The sequence below is a fragment of the Vidua chalybeata genome, chromosome 12, assembly GCF_026979565.1.
Source record: "Vidua chalybeata isolate OUT-0048 chromosome 12, bVidCha1 merged haplotype, whole genome shotgun sequence".
Taxonomy (NCBI): domain Eukaryota; kingdom Metazoa; phylum Chordata; class Aves; order Passeriformes; family Viduidae; genus Vidua; species Vidua chalybeata.
In genome coordinates this window covers 17,665,962-17,688,411 of record NC_071541.1, presented here as the reverse complement: position 1 = coordinate 17,688,411, position 22,450 = coordinate 17,665,962, and the positions used below count along the sequence as shown (strand labels likewise).

General features: G+C 46.9%; 1 protein-coding gene and 1 long non-coding RNA gene across 2 annotated transcripts; both read right to left on the bottom strand.

The window, feature by feature from the left end:
- Positions 1–711: 711 nt before the first annotated feature.
- On the bottom strand, positions 712–14,646 carry LOC128794158 (uncharacterized). The gene is made up of 4 exons (XR_008433009.1): positions 14,437–14,646; positions 10,591–10,681; positions 9,801–9,911; positions 712–1,440 (listed from the first exon to the last, which is right to left on the bottom strand). It is a non-coding gene; the product is annotated as an uncharacterized LOC128794158 (long non-coding RNA).
- Positions 14,647–20,498: 5,852 nt separating this feature from the next.
- On the bottom strand, positions 20,499–22,340 carry LOC128794304 (putative protein TPRXL). Its single transcript, XM_053954057.1, has 3 exons — positions 22,083–22,340; positions 21,598–21,787; positions 20,499–21,444 (listed from the first exon to the last, which is right to left on the bottom strand). Exons 1-3 carry the CDS (start codon positions 22,338–22,340, stop codon positions 20,666–20,668), a joined length of 1,227 nt encoding a protein of 408 aa, XP_053810032.1. The 3' UTR covers positions 20,499–20,665.
- Between the last annotated feature and the right edge of the window lie 110 nt (positions 22,341–22,450).

The window sequence follows — 22,450 nt, the reverse complement described above, 5'->3', positions numbered from 1 at the left end:
GTTGCTGCTGAGCAGTGTTACTCTTTGACCACCTGCCTTCACCCTCTCCTCCCTAAGTAACTCTGTGTTTTTCACTTTCACATCTTCATTCCCTTTTCCCTTTTTGATTTTTCAGTCATTAGCCTCAGCACTGGGTTGTTCTTTTGGTTTTCCTTCTGTTGTTTTGTGAGGACATGAAAGCCAAAGCATGAGAGGTTTACAATAGAAATGGCTTAACAACCTGATTTTTTGCCTCTGATTTAGTGGTGAAAAAGGCAAGGCAGGACATAGACTCAGTAGGGCCAGAAGGAGGATGCTCATCAGCTGAGACACAACAGAGGAAAGTTACACTTACTGAGACCTGAGCTTTTTAACCTTCCCGAGGTACTGAGAAGTGCTCTCTAGCACTAACTTTCTATTGCCTATTTATTTCTCACATTGTGGCCATTATTTTGACTGCCCCATTATTCAATAATCTACAGTTCCTCTCCTTGCATTAGCCTGGATTCTACTTTGAAAAAATACTTTTGGATATCAGAAAAAAATTGCATGGAAAAAAGGGTTAAAATTTAGGCAGAGCAAATGTTTAAAAGCTTCAGGAAGCATTTCCTTTCTAGTGGAAAAAAAATAAAAGCACACAAAGAAATGAGTTTTCTGCTTGTTTCTCTGCCTTAAGGTTTATTTTCTACTTCTCCCAGTTTCCCAGGATTCCAGTAGCCCTAGAGGGTTTAGTAGTACAGCTCTGTCCAGGTCTGTCTTAGGTGCACAGAAAGTCCATTTTGACCTCCCAGTACCTGCAAGGAGCCCACAAGAAAGATGGAAAGAAGCTTTTTACAGGGGCCTGGAGAGACAGAACAAGGGGGAATGGTTTAAGACTGACAGAAGTAGGTTTAGATTAGATATTGGGAAGAAATACTCCCTGTGAGAGTGGTGAGGCCCTGGCACAGGGTGCTCGGAGCAGCTGTGGCTACCCCTCGACCCCTGGAAGTGTCCAAGGCCAGCCTGGATGGGGCTGGAACAACCTGGGATAGTGGAAGGTGTCCCTGCCCATGGCAGGAGGGTGGGAATGAGATGGGCTTTAAGATCCCTTCCAACCCAGGCCATTCTAAGATTTTCCAGTTCTGTGCTGGCTGTGAAGAGATCCTTCAAGGCAGGGAATCTCTCCAGTTCTGGAAGTCCTGGCCTTTGCCATGCTCCCACAGCACACCCCCTAGAAGGGTTTTGTTCAAGAACACTTAGAGAGAGAAGCAGCCCTTCTTTGGCTGCACAGTGTTTGCACAGCAACTGGTATTTTTACAGGCACCAGAGCTGCTGCACATCTGTCACCTCTGTGGTGCTCCCAGACTGCACGTGTGGCACTCCTGCTCTGGGATGGGCAGCACAGCCAGCTCCTTCCAGAGGCACCAGCCTGCTGCTCCTGCCTCACACAGCTCCTCTGCTCACCCTCCTGGAAGTGTGGGGCTGCAGAACAAAAGGCTTGTGTTTAGAATGCAGCAGAAGAAAGATTTTTTAATTAACACTACAAGTGATTAGGTAACAAGTGGCATCAAATTCAGTGTATTGTAAGAAATCAGAATCCCGTATTTCCAGGTGTTCTGGACTGGACAACAAAGTAGGGAGTATTCAGAGACTGACAGTCAATTGTTTCCACCTCTGTGTTCAAACATTGGGTCTAGAGTAAAAGTCATAAAAATCTCCCTTGAGTGTCTCCCTCTCTTCACTAAGGAGGAGACATACATGTCTGAACATGGCCCCAGGAATCTAGAATTAATTAACATTTTATAGTCACATTTTAAGGACATGTACATAAATAAGAGGCCGGCCTAACTGATATTTATTCAGAGCTGCTGCCATAATAGGAAACCAAGTTAATGAAAAACATCAGCAACTAAAGCTAACAGGGGAAGGGGAACAGATAAAAACAAAATGTACACAACTGTTACAGCAAACTTTCACTGTGACAACGAGAAGCACTCCTTTTTCAGCCTACATTGGCAGCCTAGAACATTTTGATGTGGATTAATTTACCCATCACTAAAAATCAAATTAACTTACTCAGCTGTTAGTAGTTTGATCAAAATGTTAACAAAACCCTGTTAATAATCAATACAGGAGGGCCCTGAAGCTCCCTGGTAGAGTAACAAAAGCCAGAATTCCAGCTTGGTTAGAAACTGGAGTTTTTTGAGACAATTTATATTACCAGTGTTGCCTCAAATTGTATTTGTGACCCTTAAACATCTCCCTTAACCTCCCCAGGCCCCAGCTGGAAGGCATGGAGGAGGTTATTTCTGAGGAAGTAACACTTCTTCCAAGCTAGGATCTCTGAATGATTAATTGTGAAAGGCTTTCATTTTTTTTTAATAGGTTTTGATTAAAGCTTTTCTCACAGTACAATACTTTTTAGTCCATTGCAATGCACCTATGAAACAAGTTTGGAAAATGCACTCAGAATTATAATAAAGTAATTTGTAATGGAGCTAAAAAAGATTCTCAGGTGACAAAAGAAGGGGGAAATAGAGAAAACACAACTTCCCTGCTGGAGGACTATTTCTAAGGTATTTTCCCTCACTGATCATGGGACAGACCTTGTTACTGCAGACCAGGAACCTGTTTCCTAGAACAGCCGCTATAAATATGACATCACATTATTTAACCTTTTTTTTTTTCCCTCTGCATGAGTGACATTACAGTGGAAAGTCTAAGATAATGTGCTTGTTAACTTTTCCATTCTTTGAAGCAGTAAACTGAAACATTCAAGCAGAAGTACTTGAAATAAGCTCCACTTGTCTCATTTTTTCCTGGGTTATCTGCTCAGCATAAGAGACAACTTGTTTCTCATGCATGAAGCAACAATTCCATACCAAATACTAACCTGAAACATTCTCTTCTGTACCTATTTCACCCTAAAGTGGCTCATTCAATCACAGAAGGCTTTTAAGCAGATAGTGGAGCTGCAGCCACGACTAAGTGACAGTAATGAGACCAGACAGTTTAAAGCCTTGATATTGTTTCTGCCTCATACCCAAGCTGACACCCCACTGAGATCCTTCCACATTTACCTCCCTTTATGATACTGCAAAAGGCACAGCTCATCAGAAACAACAACATTAATGAGATTTCTATTGGGATTGCAATACATTTTTCTATTGGGACCATTTGGACACTACTATTTGCCTAATTATTCCTCTCCTAATTAATTCTGCTGGCAGTTGCAGATCTTCAGTTACGTAAATACTCTCCTGTGTTTGTTCAATTAAGTGAAAAGATTCCTGTAACCTAATATGTTAACATTAGGATAAAAACAACTGTATAACCTCCACCCAATACAGAAAATCCTGGAGCTTTCTAAAGGAAAAGCCTCTCAAAGCTCCTTAGACCTCTTATATTTTCCCCTGTAGTTTCTCATAATTTTCAAAAGTATACTCCAAATATTTTCTTCCATTCTTCAGAGCTGGTAAAAGGTATTAAACTACCAGTGAGTAAAAAATTGCATTTCTTTGGAGAGCTACATGGCAAAGAGCATTACCACAACTTTACTACACCAAATGATACCACTTAAATCTTTAAAGGCTTAAGGAGTAAGAGTTCAGCACTCTGCTACATTATCCGTCACCCACACCCAGAGCTGGGGATGACAACAAAAGTTCTGGTGTATTTTGTCTTCCTGGCTTCCATTCCAGTGGGGACAGAGAGAACTCATTTATCCAATTCTTTGGAGGAGCCAGTGTCAGTCCTGTCTCAGCAAATGGGGCCAAAATCCACTAATAGGAGACCCACAGAAAAATGGAATTTTTCCAGCAGGAAAAAGAAAAATTTAATTGTGCAAAAGGACAAACTCTCTACAAGTGCCCACGTGGCCCATGTCAGTGTTCCCTGACTGTTCCAGCTCCTGTGCTGACAGGCCACTTCCCATGCCAAGTTTTCCTACCAGACAACCCTTCCCACCTCCAACTTCAAGCTACTTCAGACTTGCACCTTTTTAAACAATTACAAATAATGTAGGAGAACATCTTCAGTAATTCCACATCAGTGGTTTCTGTGCTTTCCAATGTGTGCACAACAGCCTGTCTGCTTTGGTTTATGACTAGTGATTTACATTGAAAATTGCCCTTCGGGGCATGAAGGACATGCCAGCAGGTAAACACTTAGCACTACAGGCAGAATTAGCTTTTAGGAAATGACAATCTCAAATTTAGGGACGTATTTAGGACAGCCAGAGTTACACAGAGTGTCTCAGGAGGCCAGCTGGTGGCTGCAATTCAGTTATACCATGGATTTGGTATCTAAATGTTCTTATCAGGAAAGTCTGCCATTTCAGCAAGGTAAAGGAGAACAAGTGTTTTAACTCCAGTGGATTTTGACAGTTCTCATGATTACTGCACTTCTAAAACAAACACCTCGGGGCACATGACAGGCTGCTCACAATGTCTGCATTGGCACTCCCTTATCACAGACTTATTTAAGTTTCCAGTTGGAAGCCATCAGCTTGGAAAGAGCTGGTTTAGGAGTATTTTAATGAGGTGCTGACTTAGAAACCAATTTTAATACTCAGAAGGAATAACAGCTGGTAAGGACCAGCCTTCAAGGCTACATGACACACATTATTTTTCAGACTACAAACAGGATTATTGAGTGTTACAAAACAGAATTAGACTTTTCATTCTCTGGGACTGTAAAATTATTTCAGTGTGGATTAGCTCTAGGTTTTTCAAACATTATCAACGTTATCAATTCTATTCAATGCAAAAACTTCCAGCTGTGTCAGTTAAGACAGCAGTTAATAAAAAATCATGCCGATTAACCAAAGAGCCTCACAAGATAAAGATGACACTAACTTCTTTCCAAAAGACACATCCCAGTTAATATAAAACTCCTGTTTAATTATTCAGCAGTGAAGTGCCTCCTATGACTTGGCATTCCTGCTTATTTGGAGTTGTAGAAAGAGAACTACTCCACAGTAGGTTTGGCATGGATTTGACATTAGTAAATAATATATGTTAAATATTGAATAGGGATGCAGCAGATTATACTCACAACCAAAAAAAAAATATCTCAATAGTTATGAAGCAGGAGAAAATTTTGATAGGAGAAGGATCAGGATCCTTACAACCTGATGGCAGTGAAAATAGATGGTCCAGAATGTTCTTTGGCCTGTCTTCACCACAAAGATACAGCCTTGGTTCCTAAATCCAGGTGTAGGCACTTCTTTCTCCCACACCTAATCTAATCCTTGCTATTCAGGACACCAAGAGAACTTCTCTGCAGAGTTCCTTTTCACACCTTTTAACTTCTGCAACCACATTTTTCCTTCCAGTTCATCATGTTTGGAACACAGCAGGTTTCCAGTGCAATGCAGAGCACAGGCCTGGTGCCCTACATGCCAACTTCAGCCTTCTCCCCAGACCACAAACCCCCTCCAGAACCTCTCCCCTTCACCCAGATCAGCACATAATCCTCCAAACACATTTCACTAGGAATGACAAAACTCAAACTCCGCTGCAAATTTTAAATTAGATGGCTTATGGCAAACACCTGTACTCTGTATTAAAATATGCACCTTTCTTGCCAGCCTCTTAGCTATCTGCCTGAGATAGTCTGACTGGTGTACATCTAAATAAAATGAGCTCAACTTGGATTTGATCTCAACTATTACTTAACTTTTAAGTAACACAGAATCATAGAAGGGACTGGTTTGGGAAGGACCTTAAATACCATCCAGTGCCACCCCCTGCCATGGGCAGGGACACCTTCCACTATCCCAGGTTGCTCCAAGCCCTGTCCAACCTGGCCTTGAACTCCCAGAGATGGAGTGTTCCCACTCCCAGCTTCTCTGGGCAATCTGTGCCAGGGCCTCACCACCCTCACAGGGAGTAATTTTTTTCTAATATCTAATCTAAAACTCCTCTTTTTCAGTTTGAAGCCTTTTCCCCCCGTCCTGTAACTCCAGGCTCTCATAAAAAGTCTCTCTCCATCTTTCTTGTGGGCTCCTTTCAGGAAGGCCACAGTTCAGTCACCCTGAAGCTTCTCTGGGCTAAAGTACATTGATTTTGTTTAAGAGTGGAAGGGTTGAGGGGGGTGCATGTGAGAAGACATTGGTATGTTTTTCTAATTATATCAGCTGATTTTCTTTATTTCATGACATATCTGTATTTTTAGAAAATGTCTCCCCACTACATGCACTGGACATGTAGTCAGTGAATAAATAAGTACCTGGGCTTGCTTCATTCACTACTGAGGCAGAAGAGGCAAGGCTCTTCCCTTGTGCTGTAAAACCTCCATCTGAAAACTGCAATTCAGGTACAGTTCTCCTTCATTAAAGGGAAAAGAAGAAAAATCTTTCATCTAATGACCAGGAAAGAGACCAGCAATTTGTGCTGGGATAAAACCAGTAGAAAACATTCAGATATATCCTGAATTGGAGCTCCTGCTGTCCTAATCATCAAAATGAAAACGTGCAATTTCCCAGAAGTGCGGTTCTTCTCCACCCCCAAAATATGTCCTGTCCTACCCCACCTCCTTTAAAGAACAGAGGACAATCAGTGGTTAAAACAAGCATGGGTAAGAATGTAGTAGCACTGCTATAAAACAAGCTTTAGCATGGTCTGGTAATAAATCTGCTGTAATATAAGATGTAAGAATAGCCCTTGTCCTAAAAACACTGGAACAAGTAGATCTAAATCTTGTACAAAGCGAAGCTGAATTAGAAAACAACATTAACCACGTGAACTTGCCACCTGTCCCTCGCCCAGGCCCTGCCACCTCCACCTCAGAGGCAACAGAAGAGCCCTATCTCATCACTCAAAGACTCACACAAGTTAGCTCAGATCACCAATTTAAGTCACAAAGCTGCCCTGGCTCACTTTGCCCAGAGCAGGACACATCATCCCTCTAGATGCCTTGCAAAAGGCAGCTGTTACCAATGGGGAGGGGATTAGGAGAAGCTGCAAATCAGGGGGAAACAAACATCCAATTCCAGCTTTATGTTTCAAATGAACATTTCCATAGCAACCACTGACTCAATGAGCCCAATTTTCAGGGCTGGATTTGTATTTATCCAAGAAAGAAGCATAAAATGTTAATTTGAGGCTGTTACAAAAGGGAAATACTCAGCATGTTGCAAGAAACTGCTCAGCCATAAATTAAGAACTATAGTAGATGAAAGTGTTTGTATTTGTAAATTTCTTTGGGGCTATACATTCGTTCACTTCTGTGGATGGGATCTGTTCAAATACCTCCGCACTCAAAAATTTTAAAAAGTTGAATTTTAACTAAAACATGTAAGAATAATTCCAAAGTAACCATGAATTACCTTTTTAAAAACCCAAACCTGATCAAGTTTGAAAGCATATATTCTCCCTTATTTTTCAAGGTTTGTTATAATTATCCATTAGGAATGAATGTGCTCCACAGAGTTTAAAAATATTGGGGGTTGGACTAGATGACTTCCAACCATTTTCTCAATAGCTAAAGGAGAGAATGACTGGTTTGTATTTTGTCCAGCTATTTGTTAATTAAAATACATACTAATGACAACATATTAACCAAACTTCCATTGTCACATACTTCAGTAATCACCATAAAAACAGGTCTCTTACACATTAAATTTTAAAACACTTCGAGGTCATAGAATTTACTGGCAACCCAAGTATTACCAAACTTTACATTCCTGGAACTATAGAAGATGATATGAGAGCAAAGCAAACTCTACAGATCAGATTCCATGCCCGGAAAATCAGATGAAGGCAGGGCATCAAACTATCACAGCATCAACAAGTCTTCAGCTGAGTTTCTGCCATTTATATGCAGCTAAAGGAACAAGTCAAGAAAGGGACAGGCAAAAAAAGATAAAAATTAAGATCTCCATAATTGGTTGATAATTCAACTGAAATGAGATGCCACTAGCAACTGTGAGGTGTTTAGTGTTGCTATCTTCCCTTTTATCAGCAGCACAAAAGTCAGCATTTCAACAAATGATGTATTTTCCTGTCTCAGACCTGGCTTCAGAAACAATTGCAGGGCAATGATGGCTGTTTGTGTGTTCACAGAGCCAGATCTAGAACAACTGGTATTCCACAGAATCCTTGAAAGCCTCTGCAGTAAGTACTTAATGAACACATCCCTGAAGGCTTTCTGGGACATTTTAGTTTTCACATGCTGCAGGAGAGAAGCTGGACTGTGAAATGGACTAGGACAGTATTTGGCTATAGCTGTAGGAGGTAATATTGTAAATATTCTCTGTAAATATCCTCTCTGTGTTCTAAGTGTCAATGCCTCTTACATGCCAGCAGTCATAAGGTTCAGTGGATCAACATCTAGTCCATTTATTTGTGAAGTAAGCAGCTGGAATAAGCCTTTGATTCTGATTGCTTCTCCAACAAGAAGGCTGGCAACCTGCTCATACAAAAGATCTGCTCATTTTCAGTATTTGCACATTTTTGGGGCAATCACTGGAGCTGTTATTTGTGGCTTGTCACGCTGGTCTGGGATGGCAGGACGAGCAGTAATTGACTCAGGGTCCTGTTCATAAAATAAGCTCTTACCAAAACTTAAATGGGGGGAGGCCTGATATGAAATAGTTACGGTACTTGGAATAAATGAACAAAATTACAAAATTGACTCTATCTTCTAAGAGGCCACGGCTGGCACCTTTGCTCTTCATACAGGACAATTTTCACTTTCTGATCTGATAATAATTTTTTTAAAAATAACCAGCAGAGCAGTAAGATAGAAATCAGTGACTTCAGATTGCAGAGGATGGGTCAGATAATCCTACAAATTATTTTCTAGAATTAAGAAATATGAAATGCTATTGAGATAAACAGGTGTTTTTTTTTTTTTTTTTTCCTTAACAGTAGAGATTAAGAAGAAGTTAAAAAAAATAAACTAAAAAGAGAAACAAAGAAGGGCAGCTGAGCACAAAAGTCCACTGACAGCCTGCAGGAGCCTGACACCTCAGTTTTATTTGTATTCTTAAAATATAGTCCTGCTGCCAAGGCTACGGAGTTGATATGCTCTATTTACAGCAAGAGAAGCCAGAGCCCAAGACAACTGCAGCAGTGCCAGGCCTGGAGGTGAAGGCACTGCTTTGTTACAGGGACATTCCCATGCCCGAATCCTCAGTGAAGGAAGAAAATCACCAATGGCAACACCGCTGAATAAACACAAAGCACATTTCAATGGCCAGCTGAAGTGCCCAGAGGAGACAGACATTAACCACCCTCACACTCATCCTCAGGACAGTTTTGTGTCCACATTTGACAGTTCTCCCTTTGAATGTTGTTTGGTTTGTTATAACTCAGAAGCTTAAAATAACAGTGCCCAGTGTAGTTATCAGACCCCCAAATAGCCCTCTAACAATTGCCTTATTTATTTGCCGCTGTCATGTCCCAAGACTTTTATCTTAGGTCAGAACAAAAGAATTACAACCTCCTGCCCATGTTAGACAGAGAGAGATTTTGAAAGGATATAAGGACAACCATTATCTGTTGGGAGGTTATTTATGAAGAACAGGAAGTTCAGGGGAGATGGAAAGAAGTCAAATTGCTTTCCAAGAATAGGAAGAAAAGCTTTTTAAAGCCAGTATACTTTGCCACTTTATCTTTGCTTCTCCCCCAAGACAAAAGATTTAGCATTGTGACTTTATCACACTTGGTTTTGTATCTAAAAAATTAAATGGCATTGTTCTCTAAAATGATAAAGCTGCAAAATCTGAAATTAAAAAAAAAAAGCCAACAAAAAAAAAAAAAAAAAACAAACCCCAACAACAAAACAAAACAAAAAAAGTACTTGTCAATTCAACTGCAAGATAGATAAAGTGCTACCTGCCAGCATCAGTTGGCAGGTCCTGCCAGGGTGCAAAGGCTTCCACACGAGCATGACATGCTGGAAAGAGTCCTGTGTCGATTCATCACAGCGGATAAGTTTAACAGGACCTGAGCAAATACAGAGATTTGTACAGTTTCAGAAATCAGATCAAGGATTCCTTCAAAGCTCTCTGCTACAGTTTCAATTCATTATCTACCAGAAGAAAAAAAAGTAAAACAGACCTTTAAAACAGACTATCAAACCAGTAGTGGAGTTTTCAAGAATGAGTAATTTTCTCCACTCTATGGGACTGGGCTTAAGCAGATCCCACCCTTGAAGGAAGCCTGGGAGCGCAAATACAGAAGGGGCAATCCCACCCTGAATTTGTCAGGAAGAGGAGCTGCTCTTTCCACTCTCTGTGGTCATACAGTTTGTCTTTTCCAGACTGGGGGGTTGGAAATTTGTTGTTAAATTACACTTCTAACAAATTTAGGAGCTTTAGATATTGCTTCAATACAAGCTATTTTTATTACATCTCCTTTACTATATAAAAACTATTGTTTTTTAAATTAAGTTTAAAGCACTACTGCAATATAAAAAAAACTTTTTTTAAAAAGTACTTTATCCCTCAGAACTCAAATAAGGTTATATAAACAGACATGCATTTGTTACCATACAGAATCCTAGAAGCCTTTTGTCTCAGTTATTGTCTAATTTTTTTTTTTTTGTAAAGTGCTGACACATTTGTCAGGTGACAACAGGTTGAGTAATCCAACAGGCAGCTCTCTTTTCACTACCCACCATTACCTTCATACCATGAAGACTGGTTTTTGTCAAAATAAATGAGGCTATTCCATATGACAACACATTTTTCCCCACTAACTCCAACAGCTGTAACCTGAAAATAGGAAAAAAAAAAAAAAAGTCAACTGCCAAGGTAACCCCAAAAGTTTTTATTCTTTTAGAATTTAAAACAGTGACTGCACCACTTGTTTTTATGCTTTTCTCTCCTTCATCTTCTTGTCAGTACAAAACACATACCATGCATACTTCGAACCTGGTATATTCCCAGTTAAATCAAAGAACATGGCAGCATCCAAGCATCCACAATTACCTGCACTGAGACATAAATGGATCATCATTTATCAGTCACTCTGCTTATGCAAAGTAGGTATTGCAAATCACATGGATGATAAGAGTGTATGCAGAAGGTGTCTAGGAGATAAAAATCTATGTGGATCTAAGGCAGAAAACATGCTTTTAACCTAAAAAAAAAAAAAAAATCAAACCTCACAGCTGCCTTCGAGAAACTACAGCATGTCAAACTCAGCTTCGCTTTCGCTTAGATCATCTCTCTTGGAAAGGCTGTAGATGTTGGGGTTTTTTTTCTTCAAATTTAAGCTTTTTCTAAAACTGTAGGAAAAAACTGAGACTGCACATGTACATCTTTGATTAGAATTTCCTAGAGGAAACAAATTCATGTGAGAAGCTTGTGAAGAAGATGTTGAAATCAACGGCTTCCCTGCTTCTTATGCCCTTTTCCCCCACTGTGACTGCACTTCATTTACCTGTATTAACAGCACAGATGAGAGCCAAGATAAGAGAAGGAATTTAAAAACCTGTGATGTTTTCTATGCTGTTACTTAAAGTGCCACATGCAAACCCAAGGTAACAGTCTTTACTAGACACAGAGGAACTAAAATAAGATCTTACACACTGGATGTCAGGTAGAAGTGAACATATTTTTGAAAATTACTGTAGTACAGGTACTGCATCATGAGTGACAAAAATGAAAAATTCCTTCCCAGGGAGATTCCAGCAGGGAGAAGGTTGCAGACACTTGAATTAGGTTTTCAGGTACTGTTCCAAAACACAAAGCAATAGGAGATTCAGAGATCTCTGTCTTCCATCATGGTATTATTCAGTCCCTCCAGCTGTTTTAGATACCTGGAAGGTGGGACCAGTGTTCTGGTCCTCAGTTTTTGTGATCTGCATTCATTCCTCAACCTCTTCGCAATCCCTTAGGGTGCCAGGCTGCCTTGCAGGATCCTCACTGACACCAGCATTAGCCGCTTCTGATTGTGCAGCTGCAGCTTGGTACCATTTGATGCAGCTCTCCAGCTCTCCAGTCCTCCTCTACTCCAGCCTCATTAATCAAAATGGATGTTGGCAAACTGCAGTAAATGCCAATGAAATTTCTTCAGTGTCTCCTAAGTTCTCTTGAAAATTGTGTACACGGAAATTCAGATGTTTCGCTTAGCTACGCTGCACAGCTGACACTGCAGCATAGTTTTTCAGAAAGGCAAACAAAATACAGAACCTTCTCCTGGCACATACAAGTAACAATAAAATGATTGAACAGCAAATGTTTGGTTTAACCAAGTTCTACTGCACAAACCAGAGCGAAAGCTTCAGGACATCACCTTATGCGGGGCGGAGGGAAGAGCATATTAAAAATAAAAGCAAGGGAAGCACCACAAACACTTCCACTGCACCGAGCACCTCTGCAATTGGCTGGGAGAGCTGTTGCTGCACAAACTCTGCCTGCTTCTGCCCCACAGAGTAAGCCCTGCTCCCTGTTACAACAGGCTGACACACAGCATGGCAAGCTCTCCCCAGTTACTGTCCCTGATGGTCATCCCCCCTCAAGCTAACAACAGTAACAAGTTTGCCCGAGATCCTAAAAATCCCTCATATTGAGCTGTGCGCGGGTGGAAAATTGTAGTCCACAAACGTTTCATGCTAAGCCTAGCAAACTTGTCTTCTATAACTTCTGGTTTCCAAAACAACACAACATGGTTCAAATCCCTGCTGGGGTATTGTCCGATAAAAATCCCTTTCAAGTGCGTCATCACTGTAAGAAGGAAAGTAGGGAAACAAAGGTGAGGCAATTTTAAAAGGTACTAAACTGAAGGCAGAAAGTAAATGAAACTCCCTCCTCAAAGAAAACAAGCATTGGGTTTACAACTAAAATACCTTTACAGTGGATTATTTTTGATTTTTAAATAAGAAAAAGAAAAGGTTTTCCCTTTGTGTGGGACCCGTGTATTAAAATCAACACAGACAAAAGTGTACCTGAGTGTCTAAAAGTCTCACCTGTCCCAGGAGTAACTCTGTGTATTGGAAATCAAAGGTGTGCCCTAGACTAGGGGAAAAGCGCTGCAAAAATACCTGCTGCTTTAAGATATGAAATGGAAAAGCTAACATCCTACCTCTTCAGCTCCTACTCTAATGCAAAGCAATGCTGAATTTGGAACAAACCCCAGAAACTTAATAAAATTAACAACTTTAATGTCCTGACAACTGATATGCTGGAGCAAATCCTGAAGGGCCCATGAGATTCACTAAAACACTTTGATCACAAAAAGGCGTAGTAAAGTCAATGATCCCAAATAGCAGGCCAAGCTACTGAGAAAATTCCCAACATATAATTAAAAAGATTGAGTTAATAAGGATGTTGCATTAATTCAGGTCCATCAATAAAACAACTCTAACTGCTTTAGGTATCATCTTCAAAACCAGCATTAATGTGGAAGTGTTCAGCAGAAAGTTGGACTTAAATAGCACTAAAACTTGATTTATTTGTGGTGAATAGGAGATTTCTTCTGCAATTACAAAAAGTAACTGGCCAAGAAGTCACAAGTCCTTCATCACAAGAGTCACACATGGAAATTACAGGATGTGCTTTTTTGGGGAATTGCAACAATACATGAGAGATATATAATAAATTACCAATAAAACTGAATTCTGTAGTTCTGGCTTGAAGAGTATTCTCACTCCTCAGTTGCATCACAAAGCAAAGGCAAACTAAACTGAAAATAGCAGCCAGGATAGGGACAGATTTGACTGCTTCAAGTTTTAGAAACCTCTTGGGAAGCCAGGACACTTGCTCAGTTTGTGAACCCACTCCAAACTCTGTGTTTCTATTTGGGTACTGTTGTACTCAGTCTAGCTGGATTAAAACTAAGCAGAGAGATGCCTTCTGAACAGAGCAAAGCCATAGCCTCAGGCTCCCTGGACCTGTAGGGAGCGTGTCCTCACTCCCTAGCTGTACAAGCTATTTTTAGATTACACAAAATGGATGTCAACAGCCCTGCTGTAATCAAACACTGGTTAAAAACAGCACCTGTCTTCAGTAAAGAGATGGCTCATGATGGCTCCCACAGATGTTCCTAAAGTACTGTGCTGCCCTAGTCAGTTTTCCAAAGGGCCTTCATGCAATAAGCTCTCTGGGGTGTGCACATGGCAGAGTGACATCAGGTGAAGGAGAAGAAAACACTATTACATAGCAGAGAGCTGGCTTTTGAATCTGGAAGTAACTGGTCTCTTGTTTGGCATCCTTCTTTTGTCACCATCTTTCACACCCTCCCGCTTACACTCCAAGGTCTGGAAGCACACAGTGCCAGCGTGACACACAACACAGTGGCAGTGTGGCACACACCACCAGTGTGACACTCCGTGCAGCACTAGTGTGACATGCAAAACACTGCCAGTGTGACGGAGCTGGGACACAGGGCAGCGTGTGCAGCTGACACATGCCAGCTGAGCTGTAGAAAACCACAGCTGTCTGTGCAAACAAGTCAGTCCTTTCTTCTGTGTGCACGCAGACCTTGGACCCACACAGTTGGCTGAAAGGCAGGTGCACTGCTTTACCCCAAAATGGGCTGGGCACGGTGCAGACGTGTACGACTGGCTGCCTGGAATGCAGAGCTTGGGCACAGAGTCAAACCTCGATAAGCACAGCTCTGTCGGAAAATGCCGGGAAAGAGCAGAACGAGTGGGGCGATATTAAAGGCCGTGTTCGAAATGGCTGCCCCGGCTCCACCCATCCAGCCCGGGCCGGGCAACACAAACCGCCTTGCACGGGAGGTGGGACCGCCCTGAGGAAAACTGGACATAGAGCGGGGCTGGGGCTGCGACACCTCAGGGAAACCCGCCATGGAGCGGAGCTGGGGCTGTCATCCCTCAGGGAAACACGCCATGGAGCGGGGCTGGGGCTGTCATCCCTCAGGGAAACCCGCCATGGAGCGGAGCTGGGGCTGCGACACCTCAGGGAAACCCGCCATGGAGCGGAGCTGGGGCTGTCATCCCTCAGGGAAACCTGCCATGGAGCGGGGCTGGGCTGTGACACCTCAGGGAAACCCTCCATGGAGCGGGGCTGGAGCTGCCACCCCTCAGGGAAACCTGCCATGGCAGCCACCTCCAGAGTCTTTGATGTATTTGTTTCTTTGCTGAATGCCCATCAAAGACCAATCTAGCATCTTTGCAAACGAGCATGACATGCAAGGCCATTTAAAATTGAGTCTGAACAAATTAGATAAAGCCTGATAACTCTAAACTTCCCTTTTTATGACTACCAATCGATATATGAAAACAATAGAGAACTTGTTTCTTGTATCTGACTTCAAATATCCATAATGCAAGATTCATTCTGAAGGCAGGAAAAAAGAAAACAAAGAAAATAGGATATAGGCAATCTTCCCAAGGCACAGAGAAGAAAACAAACGTTAGAAAACCATAGAAAGAATAGTTTTTCTTCACCTTCTCAGTAGCTGCTGCTTGAACTTTTGTTGTTTTTCTTGTCCCTCTCAGAACAAGGCACGTTACAGCTTTATTGTCTCAGTGGTGTATTTCTTCAATTGCTGACTTGCCATTTAAGCTCTGGTTCATCAGAAATCCATGACAAGAGATTCTCCGTGGAAGAGAGTTGCACAAGCCTCTGGATTCCTGACTCTTCACCTCTGCCAATGCCCACAGCAATCTCCTAGCACACCTGAGCTTCCTGTCTTTCTCTGAGAGACAGATTCAGCTAAAGTCAAGGAAACAGGGCAGGGGAGACCGAGACCTTCCCTTGAGACGCTTTCGGGAAGGCCTGCAAGGACCCTGCCTTCCTTCGGAACAGAGGTGGCCGCAACACGTGGTGTTGGCTGTCTCACCCTAGGTGCCCCCTCTATTCCAGAAGGACTTTTGCCCACTTCATCACTTGTCTGTCCCTCCAGCTCCAGGGCCTCAAACGCGCTCTGTAAGGTACCAAACCTCTAAGTCAGCTGCAAGTATTGAGAATAAGGCAGTGAGCATGGCTCTAACTTGGGTTTTTTAGTCAGGTTTACAATAGATTTTGAGAAGAAGAAGAGAGAAGGGGTAGATAGCACACAAGAATCCAGCACAGTCTCACCAGCTTTTTCAGCTGGGTTCTTGAAGCACAATGCCCAGCGCTTGTACTGCGCCGACTTTTTGTCAGGCCCAGGATAATTTGGGTGCCAAAGTCCTGTTGCCTGCAAACATCACACTTTTTTACCCAGCTGGAGCTGATTTCAGCATATTTGCTGAGTTGACTTTATGAGTGTTTTCCTTATCTTGGCAGTTCTAAGAGATGGCCTTATGGCCCCTAAATTCTGCATCTTTTGTGTCCACTATCAGTGGGCATCCCTCTTCCCAAGCTTTGTCAACTTCCCTCTGGGTCTGAGATCAGTGAAACATGCCCAGCCCTGAGTCTTAAAAGACAATTCTAGCGACAAATACTTTGCTTTTCTAACATCAGGCCACCACTTCGAGCTTGCAGGCTGCTATGTGTGTCACAGGTTAAATGTCTCTTCTTGTTGATCAGGCTTGGAAGGGCGTAAAGCTCAAGCATTACAGGACATGCTTGCTTCAGGAAATGGGTCCTCTCGCACAGTTTGCAACAGGTGCCCGCCCGCGCCTTCCAGAGTGCCAGAACGTTCCCGGCGCCATTCCCGGGCTCAGGGCGCTGCCTTGTGGGCGAGAGCCGCCATGACAGCGCTGGCGCCGCGCGGCGGGGGCCGGAGGGCGGGAAGGGGCGGGCGGGTGTGAGGGGCGGGGCGGCTCCCGCCCAGAGCCGCGCTCGCGCCGCGCCCTCAGCGCGTTCCGCCGCGCTGCTGGGAGCGTGCGGACGTTCCTCGGGCTCTGCGAGGAGCGTGTGGCCGCTGCGGCGTCCCAGCCCGCAGATCTTGCTGCTGCCCGAGGCTGCAGGGCCAGAGCTGCCGTGCGCCGTGGCACTGCCAGAGCCCCCCGGCAGAGCCGGGCTGCCAGTGCCGACACCTGAGGGAAGCCCTGGCATGGCACGGCCGGGGCCGCTCGGCAGAGCCGGGCTGGCAGTGCCGACACCTGAGGGAAGCCCTGGCATGGCACGGCCGGGGCCGCTCGGCAGAGCCGGGCTGGCAGTGCCGACACCTGAGGGAAGCCCTGGCATGGCACGGCCGGGGCCGCTCGGCAGAGCCGGGCTGCCAGGGCCGACACCTGAGGGAAGCCCTGGCATGGCACGGCCGGGGCCGCTCGGCAGAGCCGGGCTGCCAGGGCCGACACCTGAGGGAAGCCCTGGCATGGCACGGCCGGGGCCGCTCGGCAGAGCCGGGCTGGCAGTGCCGACACCTGAGGGAAGCCCTGGCATGGCACTGCCAGAGCCCCCCGGCAGAGCCGGGCTGGCAGTGCCGACACCTGAGGGAAGCCCTGGCATGGCACTGCCAGAGCCCCCCGGCAGAGCCGGGCTGGCAGTGCCGACACCTGAGGGAAGCCCTGGCATGGCACTGCCAGAGCCCCCCGGCAGAGCCGGGCTGGCAGTGCCGACACCTGAGGGAAGCCCTGGCATGGCACTGCCAGAGCCCCCCGGCAGAGCCGGGCTGGCAGTGCCGACACCTGAGGGAAGCCCTGGCATGGCACTGCCAGAGCCCCCCGGCAGAGCCGGGCTGCCAGGGCCGACACCTGAGGGAGGCCCTGGCATGGCACGGCCGGGGCCGCTCGGCAGAGCCGGGCTGCCAGGGCCGACACCTGAGGGAAGCCCTGGCATGGCACGGCCGGGGCCGCTCCTGCCCCGGGGCCGCCAGCAGGAGCGACGGCTGGGACCTGCCAACAGACCGGCACTGCTTGGCCCTCTGCAGTAGATCGAGAGAGTGGCACCACGAGATAGCAAAATGTTACACCTGATTTAAAACATCAGAGGGGAGCCGTAGAATTGAAAGGAAAATGAAGGTGTGCCAAAAGATAAAGGGCATGAAAGGGAAGACTGAAAACATACTGAATCTTAATCTTCACATTTATCTCAACTCTATCAGGAGAACCATGACGGTGAAAAAAACCTACTAAATGTTTTGACATTAGAAAGGGTCACCTTCATAATTTTGCAAGTATGTCAAAGTCTTAAAAAGCAGTCAGGTATTCCTTTGTCTGGTGCTACCAATTTAATAATGAGATTTGGTACAGTTTGCCCTCAAATCCTCCGCATAAAGGGAGCTGAGTGCTTAGATTCCAGGGAAGCCATGAGTTAGTAAAAGAAGTCTTCCATTCTGTCATAGTTCTGTAATAAGTACTTGTTGCTGTTGAGGCAGGGACGGGAATGAAAATGACTCCTAGTTCAGAAGGCAAAGAATGATCCGAACTTTATTAACAACTAGCATTCCTCTTTTATAACCAGGGTCGCTAAGGTGAAGTATGATTGGTCTCAAAGTGAAAACCTTTCACATCATTGGTGCACTGTGAATAGCACAAGGTGGTAGAACATATCTATAAACAATATGAACAGAAAGAGAGATGATAGATAATTTACATTCCTCTTGGACTTTTTCCCAGGCTTAGCCTGGTAGAAATCTCTCTCCTTTTCTCTCTGACTGAACTGACAATATCTGTAAGTACTTAGTAAAAGAAGTCATCATTTTGCCAATGGATGCTGATCCCTAATCCACCTGTTATATGTACATATTATAATACTGGGTTTTATTATAATACTATATTATAATACTGTTCAATATAACAAATAATAAAGTGGATGCTATATGTATAATGTTAAAGTAACTTTACTATAGCGATATATATTTTATTTCTGCTGTAAACTCAACTTAGAGTAGTGAAATAGTTGATATAGTTACGCTTGTGGTAATTGAACTGCCTGCTTGGTTGGGATAACATCCAGTGAACATCTGATGAAGACCCCTGCTACTGACATGCCAACTATCAGCACCTGCCCTCTGTAGAAAGCATGGACCAAAGCCCAAGCTGAAGGTGGTCATAAGAACGGACTAAAAGCACAGCCAAACAATGTGCACGCTCTAAAAAAGGTGGACCCGAGGAGGAGCCATGCTAAACGCTTCTTGGAACATCTAAACTAGTTTAGAGGAAAGTTTAAATATGCATGATTGCTTATGAACGTACAATAGGCTGATGCAAAGAAAAGCTATGTGGAGGGTGTCTCCGAAAGAGCAGGTGTGCTCTTGGCTGAGTGCCAAGCAACCATCCGTTAAACTTTGCTTTATTTTTGTATCCTGTTGTCCTTTATTAAACTGCTACGTTTACCAGGAGAGTGAACTTCGTTTTTCACAAATCTGTGCAGGTTTACTGAAAAGGGGGTTTTTTAGTAGCGGGCTGTTGTAAAATACAACAAGCTGGTAAATTCGTACAAACGCCTTCAGTTTTAGGGTAAAAACCAAAGCAAGCATAGCAGACTGCACCATCTTCTCCATTTATCCTACTTGGAGGAAATCCATGCAGATTAAAACGTAACCTACACCTCGGGGTTCTGGGCCTGTGCTGCAGGCTCACCTGCCTCTCCCTGCCCAGAATCAGCGGAGGAACAACCAGAGGAGACTGCGGTGTTCCTCGACGTGACGACGGGAGGAGAAGGCGGACAGGAGCAGGGCTCACGCAGGGCTGAGCAGGGATTAGTGCCCTCGTGGTTTTGGGCCTGTTCTACAAACTCCTCACACACTTTTCTCTCCCACAGAGAGAGAGGACCAGCACCTGCACGTCGCACCTGCACAGGGACTCACCACTGACAGCTGCCATGTCTCACAGCAAGCAGGAGGGCCCTGGTGCCAGGGAGCCAGGTGAGGGCCAAGTTGCCCTCCCACAGCCTGGCCCAGGGGCTCTTGTGGCAGGCGATGTGGGGCCCAGGGCAGAGGCAGGGGGAGGCAGGAGCTGCTCAGCCATGCCGTGGCTGGGAGCCTCCTTCCTCCCCAAGTGGGCCCAGCTGGGCCAGGGGCAGCTCCTGGGACACCTGTGCCCGCAATGGCCCCTGCTCTCCAAGGCCTCCAGCCCTGCCCATCAGCCAGGCAGGCAGGCAGGGACAGAGCAGCCCTTGGGGCCGATGCTGCTCAGAGGTGCCCATGCCCGCTGCCATTGGCTCTGTGCCCTGCAGCCTGCAGGCTGTGTCACCGTGCAGAGGCTGACCCCTGTGCTTCCCCAGGCCCTGGCAACAGCTCCTGTGCTGCCCAGGGCACCCACGGGCGCTGCTGGGGCCTCACACCAACCAGAACCAGCTGGGGTGTGACAGCTCTGCTGCTCTGGGCACGGCTCTCGGGCAAAGCCCTCGCGTGTCCCTGGGCTGGGGGCAGTGCCCAGGTCGGGCTTGGCAGAGCCCGTTTCCTCCTGGAGGGCTGGGGGCACTGCTCTGCTCCGGCCCGGCCCGGGTCTGGGGGGCCTCTGGCATTCCTGCTTGCCCTTCCAGCCGCCAGGGATGAGCCGGAGCTCAATGGCCCCAGCCTGGCCGGACAGTCAGGACTGGAGCCTTCCCGTGGCTCCCCAGCAGCCAAGACCATCAGCCCCAGCTTGGAAACAGGGTTTGCCAATCTTTTTTCCTGTTAGACCCTTGAAGGCATTTTGAAAGTAACATTGCTTGGCAACTTCAAGGAACAAAAGTGACATGCTGGGGCTGTCACCCCTCAACAAAACCTGCCATGGACTGGGGCTGGGGCTGTCACCCCTCAGGGAAACCCGCCATGGAGCGGGGCTGAGACTGTGACACCTCAGGGAAACCCTCCATGGACAACTGGGGAGAGGAGGGATTAGGGAAGGGAAGAGGGGAAAAGCACAAATTTAACACAAAAACACAGCACCACACGGCAGCAAGCAGATGGACTAGAAAGAAAAGATGCCCCTATGTGCTGCTGTTGTAGGTCCCAGTTGAGGCCCGGCGTCGCTGGCGGGAGCGGTTGCTCCTGCGGGACATCCCTGACGGTGCCCCACTGCGCCTGGGCCTCTGAGCCCTTGCTGCTGTCCTGCTGCTCCTGTCCTGGCGACTCCTGGACAGGACAGGTTGATTCCAGGCCCGGCGCTGCAGGCGGGCGTGGCTGTGTCTGCAGGATGTCCCTGACGACGTCTCCCTTCGCCTGGGCCTCTCAGTCCTTGGTCTTGTCCGGCTGCTCCTGTCACGGCGACTCCTGGACCGGGCAGGCGGACTCTGGGCCTGACCTTGCTGGCGGGCGCGGCTGCGTCTGGGGGATGCCTGTGAAGGTGTCTCCCTTGGCCTGGGCCTCTCAGTCCTCGTGGTTGTCCTCCTGCTCCTGTCACAGCGACTCCTCCATCGGACGGGTCCTTCTGGGGCCCGACCTTGCTGGCGAGAGCGGGTTGGCCTGCAGCCGGGCCCAGCACGTCTGCAATGGACCCTGTCCTCAGGGTCAGACGAGGTGCTGTACGTTGAGCTTGATGTGCTGGGGCTGCTGGTGTCCAGTGAAGAAGACAGCAGAGACTGCAGCCATACTGTGTGCTGGTGGCTGCTGCTGGTCTCCGCAGATGGAGACTGGGGATCCAGCCCCGATGGCACCAGGGTGCTGGAGCTGGGGCTGATGGCCTCAGGTGCTGAGGAGCCATGAGCAGGCTCCAGTCCTGACTGTCTGGTCAGGCTGGGGCCACTGAGCTCTGACTCATCCCTGGAAGCTGTAAGGCCAAGCAGGAATGTCAAAGACCACCCAGGCCCGAGGCAAGCCAGGCCAGAGCAGAACCCCCAGCCCTTCAGGAGCAGACGGGCTCTGCCAAGCCCAGCCTGGGCACTGTCCCCAGCCCAGGGGCACCGGCTGCTTTGCCTCCTACCCGTTCCGACACCAGCACAGCTGTCACACTCCCAGCTCTCTATGCGGTTTCTCAGGCCAGAGCAGCGCCTGTGGGTGCCCTCAGCAGCGCAGGAGGAGCACAGGAGCAGCTCCCAGGGCCTGGGGAGGCAAACGGGCAAAGGGAGCCAGGTGAGGGCAAAGCCGCCCTCCCACAGCCTGGCCCAGGGGCTCTTGTGGCAGGCGATGTGGGGCCCAGGGCAGAGGCAGGGGGAGGCAGGAGCTGCTCAGCCAGGCCGTGGCTGGGAGCCTCCTTCCTCCCCAAGTGGGGCCCAGCTGGGCCAGGGGCAGCTCCTGGGACACCCGTGTCTGCAATGGCTCCTGCTCTCCAAGGCCTCCAGCCCTGCCCATCAGGCAGGCAGGGACAGAGCAGCCCTTGGGGCCGATGCTGCTCAGAGGTGCCCATGCCCGCTGCCATTGGCTCTGTGCCCTGCAGCCTGCAGGCTGTGTCACCGTGCAGAGGCTGACCCCTGTGCTTCCCCAGGCCCTGGCAACAGCTCCTGTGCTGCCCAGGGCACCCACGGGCGCTGCTGGGGCCTCACACCAACCAGAACCAGCTGGGGTGTGACAGCTCTGCTGCTCTGGGCACGGCTCTCGGGCAAAGCCCTCGCGTGTCCCTGGGCTGGGGGCAGTGCCCAGGTCGGGCTTGGCAGAGCCCGTCCGCTCCTGGAGGGCTGGGGGCACTGCTCTGCTCCGGCCCGGCCGGGTCTGGGGGGCCTCTGGCATTCCTGCTTGCCCTTCCAGCCGCCAGGGATGAGCCGGAGCTCAATGGCCCCAGCCTGGCCGGACAGTCAGGACTGGAGCCTTCCCGTGGCTCCCCAGCAGCCAAGACCATC

Excerpts from the sequence above, each read along its gene's own strand:
- LOC128794304 (XM_053954057.1), bottom strand. The coding sequence starts at position 22,340 with ATGCCAGAGGCCCCCCAGACCCGGCCGGGCCGGAGCAGAGCAGTGCCC. Across the intron at positions 21,788-22,082 it reads GGGCCTGGGGAAGCACAGGG|AGCCCCTGGGCCAGGCTGTG; the intron begins GTCAGCCTCTGC and ends GCCTGCCACAAG. Across the intron at positions 21,445-21,597 it reads CTGTGCTGGTGTCGGAACGG|CTTCCAGGGATGAGTCAGAG; the intron begins GTAGGAGGCAAA and ends TTGGCCTTACAG.